We start from the raw sequence: 18788 nt of genomic DNA, 5'->3' as shown, positions 1-18788 counted from the left end.
TGCAGAGAGAGATTCCTACTTCAATAAAACCATCAAAAGCAACACGGCATGAGCTATTAATGCATTAACTACTGCTATATGTTGAAAATACAATGCACGCTAAGTTTTATGCTTGCAGGAGAAATGGAAGGTGGCACTGTTTGTTTGTTTTTTCCATGCAAAGTTGAGTTTTCATTTCTTATTAGCACTTTAACCTTTGGATCAATTATAAGGCTGATCAGTTTTTTTAAAGAAATGTCAGAAAATTAACGGCTGTAAACTCTTCAAGGGACAATGGAAAAAGCGTGGCTAGGCTCACCATTTCAGTCCTGCTGAAATACGAGAGGGCTATGTCCCTGTGCAGGGCCACCCGCTCAGCCACACAAATGTCAAGAGCAGCGGCAAAAGCACTTGGCCAAAACGGACAGAAAGGTCTCCACTGAACTGGTGTTTCATGTACAACAAAGCTTTCCTGTTCTTCCCCAGGACTGCCAGACCTTTACCCTTATTTTGGCATCCCATCATTGATTTGCTAATTTACTTACGTTTCACTAATTAATCGTTTACAGTCACATTTCTATTAGTGTTGATATTTAGTAAGAAATTCTGTATTACCAAAAGAGTTCCATATTTTCAATATTTGCTCACTGAAAAAAGCTAATGAGATTCTGAAATCCAAGTCCTGCTTTTAGCGCACAGGCGTGCTGCAATATTAGTGAGGATATGATTTCTCACACTTTGGCCTTTTGATGAAACACCTTTGCAATACTAGCATGTCACCTTATCCCACAATTTCACACATCAGCTGCCACGGTATCTGCCCCAAGAGCCCCGTTTCGCATTGCACTAATGAGTCAACACCTGTTAGAGTGGAGACATCCGAACCTCGTTAGCAAGCGCGCGCTCTCGGGGGACAGGGGCGCTGGGCATTGCCATACTCACCTCCAGCATGTCTGTGCTCAGAACCCTGGCCGCTGCAGTAATGAAGTCTCCTATCAGCATTGTAAAGCCAGGTAAACCCAGGAAGAAAAACCAAGGTGGGCAGTGCTTTATGACAGTATTTAAGATATCCTGAAAGAGAAGTTACCTGTTTGAGAAGAAATAAGCAAAAAAAAACCCCCACAAACCTCAAAACCAAAAGGGAGACTTTGAGAAGATTTAACTTTGCAATTCACCAGTTCCACAGTAATCAAAGGTGATAATTCAGAGAGCCACACAACTCTACGTATAACTGCTCGTGACGTAACAACCACTACTTGCCACTGCAGATGCATTTAGTAGGAAAAGTGCATTTTGTACTTTGGTAATATTTGTACTCTTAAATTCCTGTTAAAAAAACCCAAACACCCATGTCTCTTCATGTCTAAGCATAAAAGAACTGTTCTCCTGTTAAATAAGACTTAAGAGTTCAAAACATTCAAACCTTTAATCAATTTAAGATGAAGCATTGCACCACTTCCAAATGAGGTATTTCCTAAAATCACATTACTCAAAGTTCTGTAGCCATAAAAACATGAGATGACACAAATGACTGCCGCCTTTGCCCTGAAGGAGCTCAAGGCAGTAACTCACAGCAGCTGGCTTACTACTGTTAGGCTGCTCCAGCACATACAGGATTTTTTAACTGTTCCGGACTAGTTGAGAAACATAGCGATGTCAAATGCAAGATGTGATCATACACAGCACGGTAACACAGATAAATCTACGCTAACTAGATTATTCTAAGTCACTCTTCTTCTAAATAATTAAGATAGCAAATATAGATAAGCCTGGGCAGGGAAAAGTTTTGCTGAACTTTTGCAGGAACAGAGGTTTTTTTTGTTTTTAAGAGGTAGCACTATATGTGTAAGAACAGACCACCAACCACAGCTTTGCTCTCATCATTACCCTGTGACACAGAACACATTTGAGATAAGCATTTCAACTTCAATCCCTCCACAGTTCAATTCTGCACTCTCCAAATCAGAGCAAAGTTCCTGTATTTGGGTTAAGATTTCCTTCCTACATGGTTTCAGCAGGTTTAAAATTAGGCACAAAATCTGTATAATCCTTACCTGCAACATTATATTTGCTGAAGAATTAGATAAAGCTATTTCTATATTGAGTAGAAAATTATTTTTCATCTCAATAAGATTTCAAAGAAAAGTTGCAAAGGAAAACCATTTTCAATGTCCATCTTTACTGGCTTTACGATGTGTTAAAGAAGGCTTGAACTTAAATTTAGTCCCAGAACGTGTCCATATGCTCAATTTCTACATCAGAAACGAAAAAAGTCAAACTCATTTTTCTCTATATGAAGATACGCTTTAACTACACTAGTATTTTCTCAAAGGACCGCTAAACACCTGGACAGAACCTCTCAGTGTTCTGCTAAGTATTTACAGCAGTAAGTTCCTATGAAATAACTGTGTTACATATTTTAAATCAATAATATTAGTTTTTAACATAGTAGCAGATAATGCTTTCACTTTCCTGAATAAGCTAAAATGCCACTCGAGTTAATGTTTAAACTAGGTTTAATCACTTCCTTTGATACATTTTAAAGTCAATATCAGTCAATGCAAACATTCAAAAAGAGAGAGCAGATGGATGCAGCAACTCATAAAGTGGGTGGTAAACTCACACTTGGAGCAGAACAAAAGACCCACCCTTTTACAATTAAGGGTCTGATTAATGCACCGGCTCCTCACAACACAACGCACCTGTAATTATGAACGGAGCCAGGTACTGTGATGTGTTTGGTCTCTGAATAATTGGGCATCAAACTGTAGAGCAGCAGATGGGAGTACACTTCTGTTGACATATGCCACAATAAAAGAGCCGGTGCTAACCTGGCCTGAAAGGTAACAGAACGAAGGAAGTACAAAGACCTGCTACAAACAACTGCGTTAACTCCTGTCCTTGCTCCATCGATCCCATCTGTTAAATACCACCGTAACAATCATCCAGCTTCATCGACTCTTAACTATAGTCATCGTATAGAACACTTAGAAAATGAGGATAAAATAGAAATTGCAAAACCGTTACTTTAATGTATTAATTCCTGTGAGTTTACAGCACAGCATAACTAATACAACTTTAACAAACGCTGTGCAACACACACATTCCAAAAAGCTATAAGAACGTGGTTGCATGGATCTACCTGCTGTTTATGAGGACTGCTACGAAAAAAAAGAAATACTTTTTCATAGTAAGAAACCTTTGAAGAATTTATTTTGAAAAGCTAATGAACCAATCCTCAGTTTCTCTTTTTGTTATGTAGCTTCTAACTGATGAATTCACAGCACAGATTGTGTGCTGCGGTGATACAACACACACGTTAACTGTTAAAAGTTATCAATGTACAAGTGCGGAAGAGCCCAGACAAAAACATGTTCAGCCTAGCTTTCCGTGGGTTTCCACTGCCATCTTTCATCTCAGGGATTTCAGTACACATTTGTGATAGTTTGAGTGACTTCATTTAAATTAATACGAGGCAGAATATATCCTGACTACGATACTGTTGTTCTACTTGAGCTTGCTCCAAACAGAATGGACAGGAAAGAAACCACACCCCAGGAAGGCGCTTACAGGTAAAATTTGACAGTTTTTCTCCCATGTCCCAATTAGCACACTTTCATGCGCAACCAAGCTAACAATAAAAGCATGATTTCACGCAGTAATTCAGGAGCATTGTGAGCTTATCAGAAGATTCAGGCTTATGAGAAAGCGACCAAGTGAGAACATATGTCCTATCAGCGATATTGCAAAAATCAGGTAATTCAAACAGAGGCAAGTCGTTTCCTTCCCTTCAAAGCGCTGTCCTATAAATGTAAACTCTGTTCAGCAGCTTACAGCCTAGTAAATGAATCACTTTAATTGAATGCTATGTACACAGTAACTGGAAAAACACAAGCAATAAGAAAAACATATGGTGATGGCAATAGAAATTGGTTTACTCATTCTGTACAGTGTTGTTTCTTTACTTCTTTCATAATTGACCTTTAGAACGATAAATGTGTAAAATAATTTTGGTTTATTATGGCTCCAAACCTTTCAGCAATTACACAAAATGAAAATTTAAAAGGAAGTATTCATTCTGGAAGCATTTCCATTGTTTACATAATTGCACAGCTATAATTTAGTGTTCATGTTGTTAAAGAAAAGTGAAAAAAAGGACCATTATGGACTATTTCAATTCAAAATGATGCTCTGTAGTGTTAAAAATGGGGAGGAGGGGAGAGAAGGGGGCAATCACATGCACGTCCTTCTCAAATGCATTAACCCTATAAATGGCATAATATTTCAGTATAGGTTAATCTAGTAATCTGAATAATAAGGTCATAAACATCCACTGAGTAAGTGAAAAAAATTTATGCAAGTTCACTGAAAGGTCAATTACAAAAATATTCTTCACCTAATTTTTGCTCAAGCTTTTGCAGATTACAGGTGTAACCAAATAGCCTGCCATCTGCCTTCATCACGTTTCCAATTGTCCCTCAACAGGAACAACATGGATTTTTCACTTAAAGTTCACTCTGTTCTTCACTGCGACACACCTCATTAGGGGCTGAAATTTACAGCATGGGAAAGATTATTAATTTTATTTTAAGGGACCATTTACTTATTCCAAGTTTTCTTAGCTACCATTATGTTTTAGGTAAGAGTTAGCTTGTCAAAAATTAAGTTCCAATAAAAATTTATGAAGTATTTTGACACCCTCATAAAGCACAGGATTAGCTTGTCAGAAAAATCCATTTCAATCTGTCATTTAAACCTAACCTCCAAAAAAGTTATATTTGCTAAAGTATTTTGTGACTGGAATGCAATAGGGAGAGATAATAAAAACCAGAATAACACTGCATTTGTAAAACACGGGTAAGGTTATTCACAAGTGCTAAAGATGACTGATTACTGCACAAGTCACCTGCTGGTAATTGCTCCTTCCCCTCTAAACTACATTAGAAAGCTCTCTCTTTTAAAGTCCTATTGATAACAAAAAACCCCACCCCAAAGCCCTTGTGCTGACAGACAGGTGCTCAGATGCCCTATTAACAGAGATCAGACAAACATATGAAGTGCACCAAATTTTTAAGGTTTCTCCCCTTTTAGAGTATGTTTCATATTTTCACAACCTAGGAGACCACTGGGATTAAGCACACACTTCGAATTGGAAGAAACATTTTAAGTTCATGCACACTGAGAGGGAAATATCTGAATACCCATTTGCTACAGGTACAGAGGTACGGGTACTAAGAGCACAGTTACCAGTCCACGGCACTGCTTGCAACATTGAGACGACTTTGTGTCACCATACGGATTTCTCCCAAATGCCTGTGGCAGGACCGCTTCGAAGCCTTCGACTGTAAGAAACCAAGGTGGCAGTGCTGAAGCACCTGTAGAGCACGAGGTTAACCGCTCCGAGGGAAGGGAACACGAGCGCACCTCTGAGAGGACAGGTGAAGGAGCTCCCTGCGGTGCACAGCAGGAAGGCAGGTCCTCCACCTTAGGCGGCAATTAGCAGCACTCTCAACACTTTTCACTTTCACCTGCATGCTGTATCAGTTTTCAAGATGGAGGAGCACATGCAGAGGAGAAGGGATTGTTTTGCACATTTTTATGAGAACATCCCCAAAAGTGGCAAAATACGTTAAACCTCGATTTGCTTAAAATAGTCACTCTCAGAATTTATCATGTAATCTTGCTTAAAAGATAACAGCTAAGCAAGAAGTTGAAGTAAAACATGCCTGAAATAGAGAGGCACAACTGCACACAGAGAGAAAAGGATGGATGCTGAAGACACAGCCTATTTGAAACAAGCAGGGGGAAAGGGGGAAGTCAAGTAGAGAGCTAAGGATGACGGATGATGAAACAGCGTTGCATTGCAGGGACATGTTAACAAAGAAACTTACTTCAGGAGATCCCAAAGCTACAACAATGACCCGAGAGCTGGAAGAAAAGGTGTGAGCAAAATGGAAGGGAGAGAGATGTTGCCTCCATTTCAAAAACTCTATCTCTATTCTGGACAGAGTTCAGAAAATCCTCACAAAGAAGCTTAACAAGCAGTAGGCACTCTGGCAAGATAGTGCTGGGAATACGGAAGAGACACAGAGCACTGACCATGAAGTAGGAATCTGGGTGGGATGCAAGCAGTTTAGAAAGAGCAGAAGTGTTACCAAAAAAAAAAAAAAAAAAAAAAAGAACAAAAGTACCAAAATCGTTCAAGAACGCACGGCTCCTACAAATTGGCATTACCTGGCTCTCCCTTTCTTCCAGTCAATCCTAGCAGCTGTTTTTCTCCAGCACGTCCAGCTTATGCTACTATGGGTGAGCAGAGGGGTATGCAGGATTTCCTGCGAGACCTTCCTGTGTTTTTGTCTCTACTGGAAACGTGCTGTCTTGCTAACGCTTTTTCAAAGCAGTCATAAAGTACATAATAGGGGCACACAGGCAAATTTTCTACAGAAAGTGAGATACGGGGGAGATTAAAAGAGGGAGAAAATCATGGTAGCCATTGGAAGAAAGTCACAAGAAACTAAAATATGGGAATCTAAGTCCTAATAGACTATATTATTATTATATTCTTCTAAATGGCAGTCTAGAAAGGAATCTAAAATGCGTTATGGTTTCTGAAATGCTGTACAACTAAGGGTCCTCATGTGCAACCTTATCAGGCAGAAATCCAGGCAAGAAGTACTTATTTCACAGCGTACGAAAGCAAAGCTGCTCGTTTATTGTACCTTTAGAAGACAATGCTCTACCCAGCTAATACATGTCCCAGTGAACACCACTAATGGCTGAGCAGTCTAAAAGCTGTACACCGCTCCTCACTGTTGAATAAGAACTTAACAGAAAAATATAAAAGCTCACAAGTACTTTTTTTTTTAAAAAACTTCAGATCAATGTTAATACAAGTAGGTAATTAATATGGCTTCTCCAGTAGCAACTCTACTAAAAAATGCTTTATATTATAAGTTAGCCATCTCTCACATAAAGAGCTATAGTGAGTGTTTCTACATACGCTTACTACGTAACTGGTGTAGCTTCCTTTCCATAATTAGCAATGGTATATTTTAAACAAAGTAAGAGGCTGATAGACAAGAATAACGTACATTAGTACATCACCATCTTTATTGATGGAGTATTCCATCTAAGTCATCCTTTTACTGCTAAAAGGAACCGAGCTAAAAACATAGCTGTTAACTTCTCTGTCTACAGCTGGGCTGTGTTCTGCAGGCAGTCCAGTCTGCATGTGCTGAAATTTAATCACCAAGGACATCTGTCAGCTCATTTGGATTTGAGCTTCTTTTTTTTTTCCTTCCATATTTAAAGTTCATTCTGCCCTTAACATCAGTAAACTAAAAAAAGCCATCAGCACAGTCTCCTTCCTTGACTATTAGTTGTCCTTTCCACAGAGAATTTCTGAAGTCTATACTTTTTATTATGTTCCTTAATATCTTCTTATATATATAAGCAGTCTATTCCAAAGATACTCTGGCAAGCCAGTATAATTGTACATTTATTAAACTTATTTGTTAAAACTCACTTCAAAAGTCAGGAATATAACTAACCTGCTAGCGCACTTTTCAGATAACCTCTGACTACTGGGCAAAACCTCGGTGGCACACATTGTCAACACGTTACACCAAGCACGTTAACTGATGCTAAAGCCCTGGTAGTAGGGTGAGACTTTCTAAGAAAATGACACTAAACAGCTGGTGGTTTGAAACTGGAGAAATATTGAAATCCTGCCTCTTCTTTTACAGTGTAACTACAAGGTAAGCACTGAACTTGCATTGCATTCTTTTCTCAAACTAAGAGTGCAAATTAGACAGAACAGTGTCACAAAAGTCCACAGAAGTTTTAGGAGAAAAACACCAGTAATCTCGAAGGATTATTTAAGTACCAAACGTACCAGAATTGAGGAACCAGAATTATCTCAATAGTTGCTTTTTTGAGAAGGGGGCTGAATAGTGTTAGTATTCTTTTGGTACTTTTGTTCTTCGGCAAAAACAAGGAAGCTATGAAGCAAGGAGATGCTTATGTACCTTTTCAAGTTCATGAACCAAAAATTACTGCTACAGTGAGCAACCAGTAGCAATAATAAAATACATTTCCTTTCCCGGGTCAGGTATTTGTAAAATTTGTGCATTGCAGTATTAGACTTTGGTTTAATTTAAAACCCTATATTTATTGACCAAATCAAAAGACACGTATAGTTGCAGTCACTGGAATGGGGGTTTTTCAACCATCAGTCTCACGTAGCAGCATACGGCAGCTATGCCTACCCAAACTGCAACAGGCCATCCCGTGGCATCTCCTAAAAATCACACCCCAAGAACGTTTCATGATTTTTCCATAATCTAGATGAGGAATTGGAGCAACCATAGGTAAACTACCTTCACTAACCCACGGTGTGGTAGTGAACATCTGAATTCACTTTTCTTTACACTGGAGGTCAGGGAGGGGAGGTGTTGAGCCTCAGTGAATATCATTCATAAAAAAATGTAGGAAAAAATCTGGGCTCACTACAGCATCAGAAAAATGCCCATTGACTTGAGCGATACAGGAGGAGAATCATCATCCCACAGACAGTCACCTGCCCCCTGACCTCAGGCCCCTTCGCAAGCTGGAAGTAATTACAAGGCCAGACTGCGACTTTGTCCATACTGCCGTTTATGAGATGACTTGTCCCACCTGAAAAGGTGATGCAATCATTGCAGAGAATTGTTCACTTCTTCTGAGATGTTTGTTGTTAAGACACTTCCACATGGACAAATTAGATGCAGCTCATTACCTCGCTATCTCCTTTCTCATCTGCTAAGCTAATTGCTACGTCTTGAACTCAGAATGCCATGGGAGCTTTCTATAAAATATAACCCTACATTGGTCTTATATATACCCCATGAGACAAGTCCGCAAAGTTAGGTTGCGCTTGCTGGGAATAATATTGTATTAATTTCTAACCATATTCAAAAATGTATTATTTTGTTTTTCTAATCAACAGCAAAATCTACACAATACAGCAGAAATTTTGTATACTCATATCCTTAAGGGAGGAGTGGAAAGAGAATATATTTCGAAAAGAAACATCTCTGATGCTGACTAAAATACTGATAATCACTTTCACGTCAAAGAGGTTTCTGACTGTAATTTTTTAAAATTATGTAGCCACTTAAAAAGCTCTTCTAAAGTAGCCAATGTGATTTCCTGGCGTTGGTGTACCTTTCTGTTGCTTTCCCCCATAAATTTTAAAAGTTGCACTAGTCATACATACAGAAGGAAAATTCCCCCATGAGAAACCATCCCTCTCCTTTCTCCTGTTAACGTTCCTTAAGAGTGAGAAATTTATGCTTGTGCTTAGCAAATAAAAACAACCTGTACTAAAAAAATCTGCACCAAAGTTTATTTGGGTATGCAATAACTTGAATCCTAGAAGCCACGCTTTGGCAGGGGGGATTCTGCAGTGTTACGAAGAACTAGGATCCATGTTCCAGTGATCCTTGTGCCCCATGATATCACACCCTCTTTTGTAAGAAGTTTATCAGTTAACAGGATATACCAAAAATCACTGAGAAGTACCAAAAAAAAAAAAAAAAAAAAAAAAATCACAAAATCAGTACTGGTACTGTGTCCTGTTCATTTTGCATCATCCTGTTCCTTACAGGAAGCTGTGAGATCCTGCGACGGCAAAGTGCTTCGCAATGCACACTTCACGCTTTGCTACCGTTTGCATGTATCAGAGGAGGTACTTCAGCCTCATACAACACATTCCTGCACTTGTAGTCACCCTCAGCATGCGGACTGTCGGACTAGTCTCAACACCCATCAGGCACCTTGATGCTAGTCATACTGGAAATACAGAAATAGGTATAAGGATCGTGCTTCACACCAACATGTTGCAGGAGAACCCGAGCTCCAAAGCACCATGAGTTAACACCTCAACCAGTTTCATAGCTAAGGAAAGTAAAACTGGCAGGACAGTAACACAAGAGAAAACTTGCGGTCAAGTGTGCCACCAAGAGGCAAAAAGAGCAAAACCAGGCAAGGCAAGGAAGAACAAAAGAGCAGCATCAGCGTGCAAAATATCTGGGAAGCCCTGGAGCAATGTGCAATGGGAGGTCTGCCTTCACTACACAGCCTTCACTTCATCTTCTTTAACTTCTGGATTCTAACTCTGCACAAGGAGTGAAATCCCGTGTGCAACAAAGCAAGAGGCTTAAAATCTGTGGACCTGTTATTAACACCAAAACGCAACAAACAGGGTGAGAAACAATTCAACAACAACCAACCCCACATTTTAAAAATCTCCCAGTTTCTATGTAGGAATTGGTTCTCCAGGAAGCGGTCAGATTTCAAAAAATAAAGCACCCTTTAGCTTAGAAAAAAGGAACTGCCGACAGCTGAACACCTCTGAAAATCTGGCCATTTCATGGAAATGTGTAGATGAAAACAACTTAAGTCCTAAAATTACTGATATTTTCCATCCTGATGGCCCTGTGTTGGCAGTGGCTGCTATATTGATTTAAGGGTGTTTGTTTTTTCGAATATAAAAGTGATTTTTTTTTTTAATCTGTCTACATCAGGCTTTAAAGTTTCTTGAGTTTTGCGTCTTGTGGGAGAGAATTTAACGCTGTGTGGTTTTTAAAATCCAGGGGGTCTGATCATAGCGGGTGTTACCACACGGTCTTTTTTTTGGAGGGACATGAACTTACTCTGTACACCAAGCAGCGTTAAGCTGCCTGAAATCTGAATGGCACTAGCGAAACGAGGGAGTAACGAGCTCCGCGTTACTCTCGGGAACGTACTGAGAGCGGCAAAAGGGGGGCTCCCCGCGCCCCGCTTCTCCCTCGCCTCAGGGCGGGCACACCCGGCCGGGCACACCCGCGCAGCCCCTCCCGCCGGCCCACGCCGCCGGCCCACCGAAGCGCGGGCCCAGGCCGGCGCAGGCGCGCCCGCAGGCTGGGGGCTCCGTGCGCCCTCTGCTGGCAGCGCCCGCCGCGGCGTGAGGGGACGGGTTCTCCAAAGGAAGGGAGCGCGCTCCTCCGGCTGTAACCACACCGACAAGTCTTTAGATGGTCTCTATTTTGTCCGAAGAGTATTTCTTATAGTTTTTATAAGTACTCAGCCGTTTCCGTGGCCCAGTAATCTGCTTACAGCTCAACAGAGTAAATCTTTTCCTCATCTCCCACTGAATACTTTATTAATTAGGCCAACCCAGGACATGGCGGGGGCCTAGCAACAACATTTATCCACAGAAAGAGAATGTTTTGGCAGCACCTCTTGGCTACAGTGCTAAGGTAACCTTCTGTCTCAGTTCTGCCTTCAGTCCCCTTTGCACCAGTTAAAAAGAGCTGGTGTGACAGTTTTAAACATCCCCTGAAGGGCCACTCTTGAAGGGGAAAAGTCCGCAGAGGACAACATTCCTTCTAATTTTTGAGGACGTCCTTGCAAGCAATGGCACAGGGCATTCAAAAGGGTGTGCTGAGAGCAGACACTGCTCATAAATTAACATAAGCCTCTTCACGGCCCCTCCCTTGCCCAAGATCTTGTCTAGCATTTTACCTCGTGACTGAAGGTAAGAACACGCGTAACGTGAGCTGGGAGTAACTGCTAGCTCCCTGAAGTTGTAAGTAACGTGAACAACAGACCAACTCCAGCAGCTGCTCTGGAAGCACCGACTTCACAGCATCACAGTTTGTACAGGAATGCGGTAGGGCCGCTGGACGCACGAGGCTCCCGCTTTGGCAGAACCGAAGGTTAAACATACTGGTGAAACACACAGTGTAGCTCAAGACTTGATATCAACTGAGTGATTGAACATTTTTAACGTGACCAGCTTGACCCGCTAACCGTGCAATGCAGATGGACAGAAACTCATCACAGATTATTCCTCAGAAATGCCAGGAAACAGAGAAAGAAACATCAACAAATGCCTGTGAGACTGTTGTGACAATAAGTCACAAAGAAGTAGTTGCTGTTTAAAAATTTATAACTGGGAGAGCAATGAGAAAGTTAGGACTGCATCATCTAAAGAGAGGTACAGGCTAGACTACACAGGATAATTTCAGGCAACAATCGTTGCAAAGCACTGCTTCCTTCCTGCTTCTGAACTTCAAATATGAAAATATAGACATGTCCATCAGCACACAGTAATAAATTAATTTTTTTAATCAAGTAAAGCTTGTACCTGATCTTCACTTGTTAAGCCAAGGTGCATCACAAAATAAAAATGAACCAGGAAATCAGAATTTGGCAGAACATCTTGACGCCTAGTCATCATAGCGCAGATCAGCCTGTATGCCTGAAGTTTGCCTTCCTTATATTCATTTGGCAGGGTGGTTGCCTGAAAAGAGCAAAAACCTTGTATTATTGCTTTTTTTTTTTCTAGTACCCAGCTAATGCAGAACTGTATCTTCAGATTTTCCATAAAGCAAATCTGTTCAGTGTATTTATTAAAATAGATTTGAGTCCAAATAGCCTTTGGAGGGTATTCATCTTCTTAGCCAGGAGTGATTGTAAAAATTAAAAATAACGCAACTAAACATACACAAATTCAGTACTGATATAGAAGACAATACCAATGTGTGAAAATTTTAGAAATAACTTACCTTGAACAACCATGATGCAAATATTCTGAGAGGAGGAATTAAGACAGGAGGAGAGGGAGTAGACTGGTTGTCCACACTTATAGCAAGGTTGTCCCGTATCTAATTTTTTTAAAGAAGAGAGTTAATAAAACTGATGGCTTACTTATTAATGCTTTGTTTCATATTATTACTTTTTCATTTTATTTGGTTTACTTTAAATGCACTACACCCTGCGCTATACAGAGTTCCTACTTAAGCCAAAACTACCAGGAAAGCTCGTTCTATAGCGCGCTTCCCCACAGCCTAAGCAAATATTGCCATTTTAGGTTATACCACGGGCTTTTACACTGAATACCAATGTTTGTGGTATTCTGTTCTATACTTCTATTTTCTTTGCTACTGTTTCCTCACCCCATTTAAATTAACTAATCTAAATTCTCTTGTCATTGAACAGGAACATTCTCTACTGGGGACACCTACTAGAAATCAAACAAGTTTATCTATCTTTATGACAGAATCCTCCAAATCTCATGCTTATGTTCCAGATGCTAATACTAAATAAAATTTATTAATAATTTTTACAACAAAAGAAAAATTATTATCGTTAGATGTAAGTATCATAGACAATACCTTTGCAAGTTTATACCACAACTCATAAAGATATCCAAAAACTTTTGCATGGATTTTAGGTGACTGTATATTGTTCACATCTCCAAGAATTCCCAAGATTCTCCTCCATAACACAGCAGCAGAATCAGGATGCCAACCGATAAGGCTTCCGCCAGCAATTATACTGCAGTCATCAGCAAGGAACTCACTACTGTCTGTAAATTTAAAGAAGTTCAATTTCCATGAACTAGAAATGCAGTGTACAGTATAAATTGGGTCAATAAGATAGGAACATTACTCCTTCTAACCTTCTTCCATCTCAAAAGTATTCTCTCCCACCAAATCATCTCTCTCTTTTTCATTGCTCAAGCTAGCACATGATTCAAAGAAAAAAAATGGCAGAAAATGTAGGCTAAAGGGCTTCCACACAGGGATGACACAGCTATAGATCAGTTTGACATCAGACAGACTACCTCCACTCACGGGTCGGTTTTTTTTAGCAGGGAGGCAAATGCAGTTAAATGGAACATTCATGTACTCTGAGAGATTTATTCAATCAATAGCTGGCTTTTACAGGTAATATTTCTATTGCTAAGAGTCCTTTCTTTTTTAAGATCACACAGTATAAAATTACCTGGAAATGGAACTGAACAAAGGAACTAAAAAGTATGCACTACTAGTGCTGAAGAATATGCTCAGGCATTATCATTTTATACAGAAGCAGTTCCTGAGGCAGCAGTATGCAAACTGAGAAGGAAAGCAGGGTTTTGTGAAGACTGTCAGGATAACGGAATTAATATGCTTGAACAGTAAAAGAAAAATCCCATATTGAAGCGCAAATTTTAATGACAAGAGCTGTTATGTTATCTTCTATCAGACCAGGGAAAGCTGCGTAGCAGCCTGTCTGCAGGCAGAATCAGCCCTATGGTCCAGCGTGGCACCCTGCAGGGCTCAGCAGCCAGCGTTTCAAGGAAACTTGCAGGAAGCCTCTGCATAGGCAGAGGGATGTAACTTGTGTCCTCCCAGAACCCAAAGAAGGTTAGCAAAATAAAAGCCATTTTAGAAGTTTTTATGTTTGCTTGAATTTATTTTTAAAAAGCTTCTGGGATTTTTTTTTTGCCTTTTGCTTTTTTGTTTTGTTTGTTGTAGTGTTATGAATTCCCAAAGTGTTAAAACAAATGTTATTTATGAAGATCATTCTAAGGTGCTTAAACAGATCTGTCATCAGGGAAATTGCATCTATGCTCTTCAGTGGTGGTGTCACAGTATTTTTTTGCCTTACACCATAGAGGTTTCTACCGCAAAACAAAATTTTGCAACTCGGGTGAGAACCAGAAATACAGTAAGGGCACTCTGGCTCTGTTGGGCAATTATACATTTGTTACCCCATTTTTCTTTTTAGTCTACGTTATCTTTCAGGTTATTTTATATAATTCATTCTCTTTGTACACACAAAGGAGCAATGTCTTGTATTATAGACATAAAGAAAGCAATGAATTTATCATACATAATAATCCTTACCATGTACTGTATTACATGCTACCTTTTGTACAACGGCAGTCTGAACTGTTGAACTAGGTGTGCTGGTTCATTAAATTAGAGATATTTCAAAGAAAAAGTGCATATGAAAAAAATATCCTTGAAACTATATATATCTGTAGGCAAAAACTATAAGAGCCTTTAAGATAGTTTCATCTGTTACTGTACTAAGTTATTGAACTAACATCTCTGACTCACATATTAGATGGGGAGGTACCTTTACAAATTGCAAGAACCAAAATATTTCAATAAATAATCATGAGTGTTGTATATGCTAAAGACACTGTAAATAAAATGAAAAGGTAAAGGACTTTTACTTCCAAATTAACTCTTCTGAGGATGCCACTTGTCACATCCTACTGAAGTATAGGCATTGTGTACTTTGAAGTATAAATAAGGAGGGTAACAGGATTAAGATGAGAGAAGTTATCATGAATTAACCAATTTCCCATCAGTCAAAATATATAGTAAGGAACTTCTTTAAACCATTCTGCTATGAAATAAATATTAACTTAAAATATAAATTAAATTAATTTATTTTACTTGAACACTGGGGCAAGCTAAGAGAGCACAAGTGACCAGCTACCACATCTCAGTTGATTAGTAATAATTTGACACAGTAAGCAACCCAATTATTTTCAACTGTGTGATCATCTTCGGGATCACAAGTTATTGGCATCTCTATCAGCTTCAATCTGATTATCCAAATTCCTTAAACTCTGGGCATTCAAATGTCATTTTTGAATGAACGTTATGAACGAAACTCGGTGATATATGCCAAACGAAACATACTTTTCATAAGCAAACTGAACTGTATAAACTCCTTTTTGAGATAAAAATCGGAAATAGTAAATACATTTTTTGGACTACAGTACCTGTTAAATTTGCGGTATCTGAAGGACTAAGCTGAAGCCAGCGAGGTGCATCAGGATCCACACAAACGTCTGCTGGTGCATTAACTTCATGGTCGTCTTCAGAAGCTTGCCAGGGGATAAGTGCAATCTCTACTTCATTATTATAGCCAATGGATGTGTCACTGCTAACGCTTTCACCTAAAGCAAGGAGGGGATTAATACAGATCATAAACCCTGTTTTTAAGGACTACATTAGCAAAGTGTGATGAGAAAAGCAGCTAATATATCTGTAACAAGACAAAATTATGACACTGATTTCAATTGCTACAGTTAAGAAAAATACTGTATTTCTTGGAACTCACTTTTTTCTCTCTCTCTGTGATTCCCATGTGATTGCTGCAAGTCTGCTTTCAAGTCTAATTCAGCTGTACTACTGCTTCTTCGTACTAGTACCTTTGGAGAAAAAAATGTTAATCTCCGCTTATTACAGTTTTGAGAAATACATCATATTTTAGCAAATTCGAGATATACACACAGTTATTAGAAATTAATTACAACTCAATCAAGATATTTTCATGAATATTTAGACTACCCAAATATCTTTAAATGTCTTAAGGAAACCATCACGCTTTCAATTTCAGTTGTTATCCTCCCTTTCTTAAACTCAGTTTTTGTACCAACAAGCAGGACTTCTTACTTATGTTTTCCACAAATCTGAAATAATTCAATACTTTTATAAGTATCCAAAAATCTTTCAGGAAGAAATTAGTAGTCATCTGTTATGTCGAGGCATTATTCTGTTGGAAAACCACCCATGCAAAGTCACCTGATCTTTTGTTTACCTCCTCCTCCTTCACCAAATGGATTTATAGCCTACTTGCTGAAAACCCTTCAGACAATTTTCTGCTTCTAGATGATACTACTCTTTTCCTAAGCACAATTGTTTTTCTTTATATATGGCAGATAACCTTCAAATTCACATTTCTTGCAACTCCATGTCATCTGTAATAGCAAAACTTAATTTCTGCCAGAAAAATAGAGTATCATGTTTTCCATTGCACATATGCAAAAGCCCCAACACCTTACCCCTAGGAACATACTAGATCTAACTGCTGAAAGAATCTCTACTCTAAAATTCCTCAACTCTGTTAACATTTCTGAAATTCCATTTCGATATTTGCAATTATTAGTATTACTATTTTTCAGTAAATTTCTTGAAGCAATTTCTGATCCACTGGCCAGACATTAATCCATTAGTTCTTTCTGCATATATCTGAGCAAGCAAATTTTGCCACCAAGGAGACAACCGGCTTGTAGAAATTATTATTATATTATCTAACCTTGTTAGATAATAGCTTTTTTTTTTTTTTTTTAAACTGGCAAGAATTGACAATCATTCCCAAGAAATACATGTTTGCTTGCGCTGCCTGATAGACTGCAGAGTGGTCTTTCTTCGCTGGCAAATCTGGCTCTTGGTGATCAGCGATGACAATGTGTCAGTGCGTTGTGATATGAAGTCAAACTGGTTCACATGGCACATTAGCAAGATAATCAGTGAATATACAGACAAACCCCAGCTTCCACTTGCAAAAAGGGTGAAAGTGCAATACTGGTAACAGCCCGGCAGCGCATGCTTGTAAATATTTTATAACACATGCCACTAAAATAGAATGGGGAGGCAGGTTAATTTTTAATTCCCCCAACTACTGATCTTACTTCTCTCCCTCTCCCCTCCCCTTCACCACGCAAAGCGGACTAGGTTTTCCTTCCTTTTTGAGACACTTTGTTATTCCTGAAGTGATTAATGAAAGCACTCTGCAGAAGATGTCTCGTCTCTCCTTTCTAGAGCTAAGTGTTAATGGTACTTTAAGCCTAGACGTATGGGACAGCCAAGGTCCAAAGATGAGATTCAGCTTGAAGCCTTCCATGCTGTATTGCATTATACTTCCACAAAGATGATCAGCCTCAGTCACTTATTATTTCTACTGTTTATTCAAAAGTTGCATTAAAAATTTATGAAGCTTGCCTGTCCTAATGTTAACTTATACAAACATCTGCAATACATAGCTGGTGATACAAATTGTGCTGAACGAAAGCACCTTCCCCATCAAACATTTATTCCAGTGTACTGTAGCTCTATAATAGCCATGAATTATTTATATTCAAGAAATTATGAACTTCTTGTTTAGATTTAATATAAAAAAAGGCACAAAAGTCTTGTATAAGACTAGAATATAGCCAATTACATAAAACTGTGTAAGCAACTGACAAGATCAGGAGACACAGAATGATCACACCAAATAGCATAATGAACAGCTACAGCTCAATTCCAGATTCCATACTAGAAGCGTGATTAATGATTTTCCACACTTTCAGTTGCTAGAGTTTCTAAATACTAAAAGGCACCTGATTAGAAATAAAACATTGTTAGAATCTTATCAATAATTACTTTCTATTTTGCCTTACTTGCTCAGCTTCATGTTCCTTCTTTGTATATCCCTTATTTTCCTGAACTGATTTGGAGTCTGAAGAAGTTAAATTATGAGAACTCCCAGCCTTTTTACCTGGAAATTTTAGAAAGTAAACAAGAAATATAGATATTTGTGGGACCAAAGTACATAGCAAATTATATGAAAATTTCAGTTACGTTTACATGTACACTTCTTATATTTATAGATAAGTGAAGTCATACAACATTAAAATGGAATACATGATGTTTTGAAAAATCCTTCATAAGCATAACCTACTTACACGATAGGAACAGAAGTAGAACTCTTAGCTTTAATACACAAAATCTAAATGCAAGCCAGATTAAAAAAAAAGTTTTAAGAGTTACATACAAAATTCATACATTCAAAGGTTTCATTTTTAACCACCCTGCTTTATAAAAGGTCATGTCCCGCATTTGTGGTCTGTAACTTCTTAAAAACAGTTCTTTCAACAGGATGCCAACAATATATTCACGAAGAAAACAAGATAAAAACCATTTTAGGACAGAGCTGGAAACCAAAGCAGCATTTACAAGGCTGAACAAGGCTCAACACTTTTTCTTTGGAAGTACAGTATTGCTATATTTGATCAAAATTACCTTGAAAAAAATCAGATGGAAACTGATCTGTAATATCTGAAGTGCTGCTACTTCGAGTTAGCTGCTGCTCTTGGTCTGCAGATAGGCCCATAGCTTCTGTTCCTGTTGAATTTTCCAGCTGTTGAGATTCTTCAACCTCTGTTGATTTAA

General features: G+C 38.8%; 1 protein-coding gene across 3 annotated transcripts in view; it reads right to left on the bottom strand.

Annotated features, from left to right (window-relative positions):
- Positions 1-18788, bottom strand: part of RALGAPA2 (Ral GTPase activating protein catalytic subunit alpha 2) — a 134841-nt gene that overhangs the window by 71898 nt on the left and 44155 nt on the right. For all 3 annotated transcript variants that reach the window (XM_075497111.1, XM_075497112.1, XM_075497113.1), the window contains 8 exons: positions 18639-18776; positions 18017-18114; positions 15913-16003; positions 15572-15748; positions 13179-13372; positions 12570-12668; positions 12149-12304; positions 922-1050 (listed from right to left, as the gene is read on the bottom strand). In XM_075497111.1, coding sequence (XP_075353226.1) covers positions 922-1050; positions 12149-12304; positions 12570-12668; positions 13179-13372; positions 15572-15748; positions 15913-16003; positions 18017-18114; positions 18639-18776 — 1082 coding nt within the window. The remainder of the gene's footprint in view (positions 1-921; positions 1051-12148; positions 12305-12569; positions 12669-13178; positions 13373-15571; positions 15749-15912; positions 16004-18016; positions 18115-18638; positions 18777-18788) is intronic.

This window comes from Mycteria americana, chromosome 3 (assembly GCF_035582795.1).
Source record: "Mycteria americana isolate JAX WOST 10 ecotype Jacksonville Zoo and Gardens chromosome 3, USCA_MyAme_1.0, whole genome shotgun sequence".
NCBI lineage: Eukaryota > Metazoa > Chordata > Aves > Ciconiiformes > Ciconiidae > Mycteria > Mycteria americana.
Note: the sequence above shows the minus strand (reverse complement) of the source record. Positions and strands in the feature narration are given on the sequence as shown.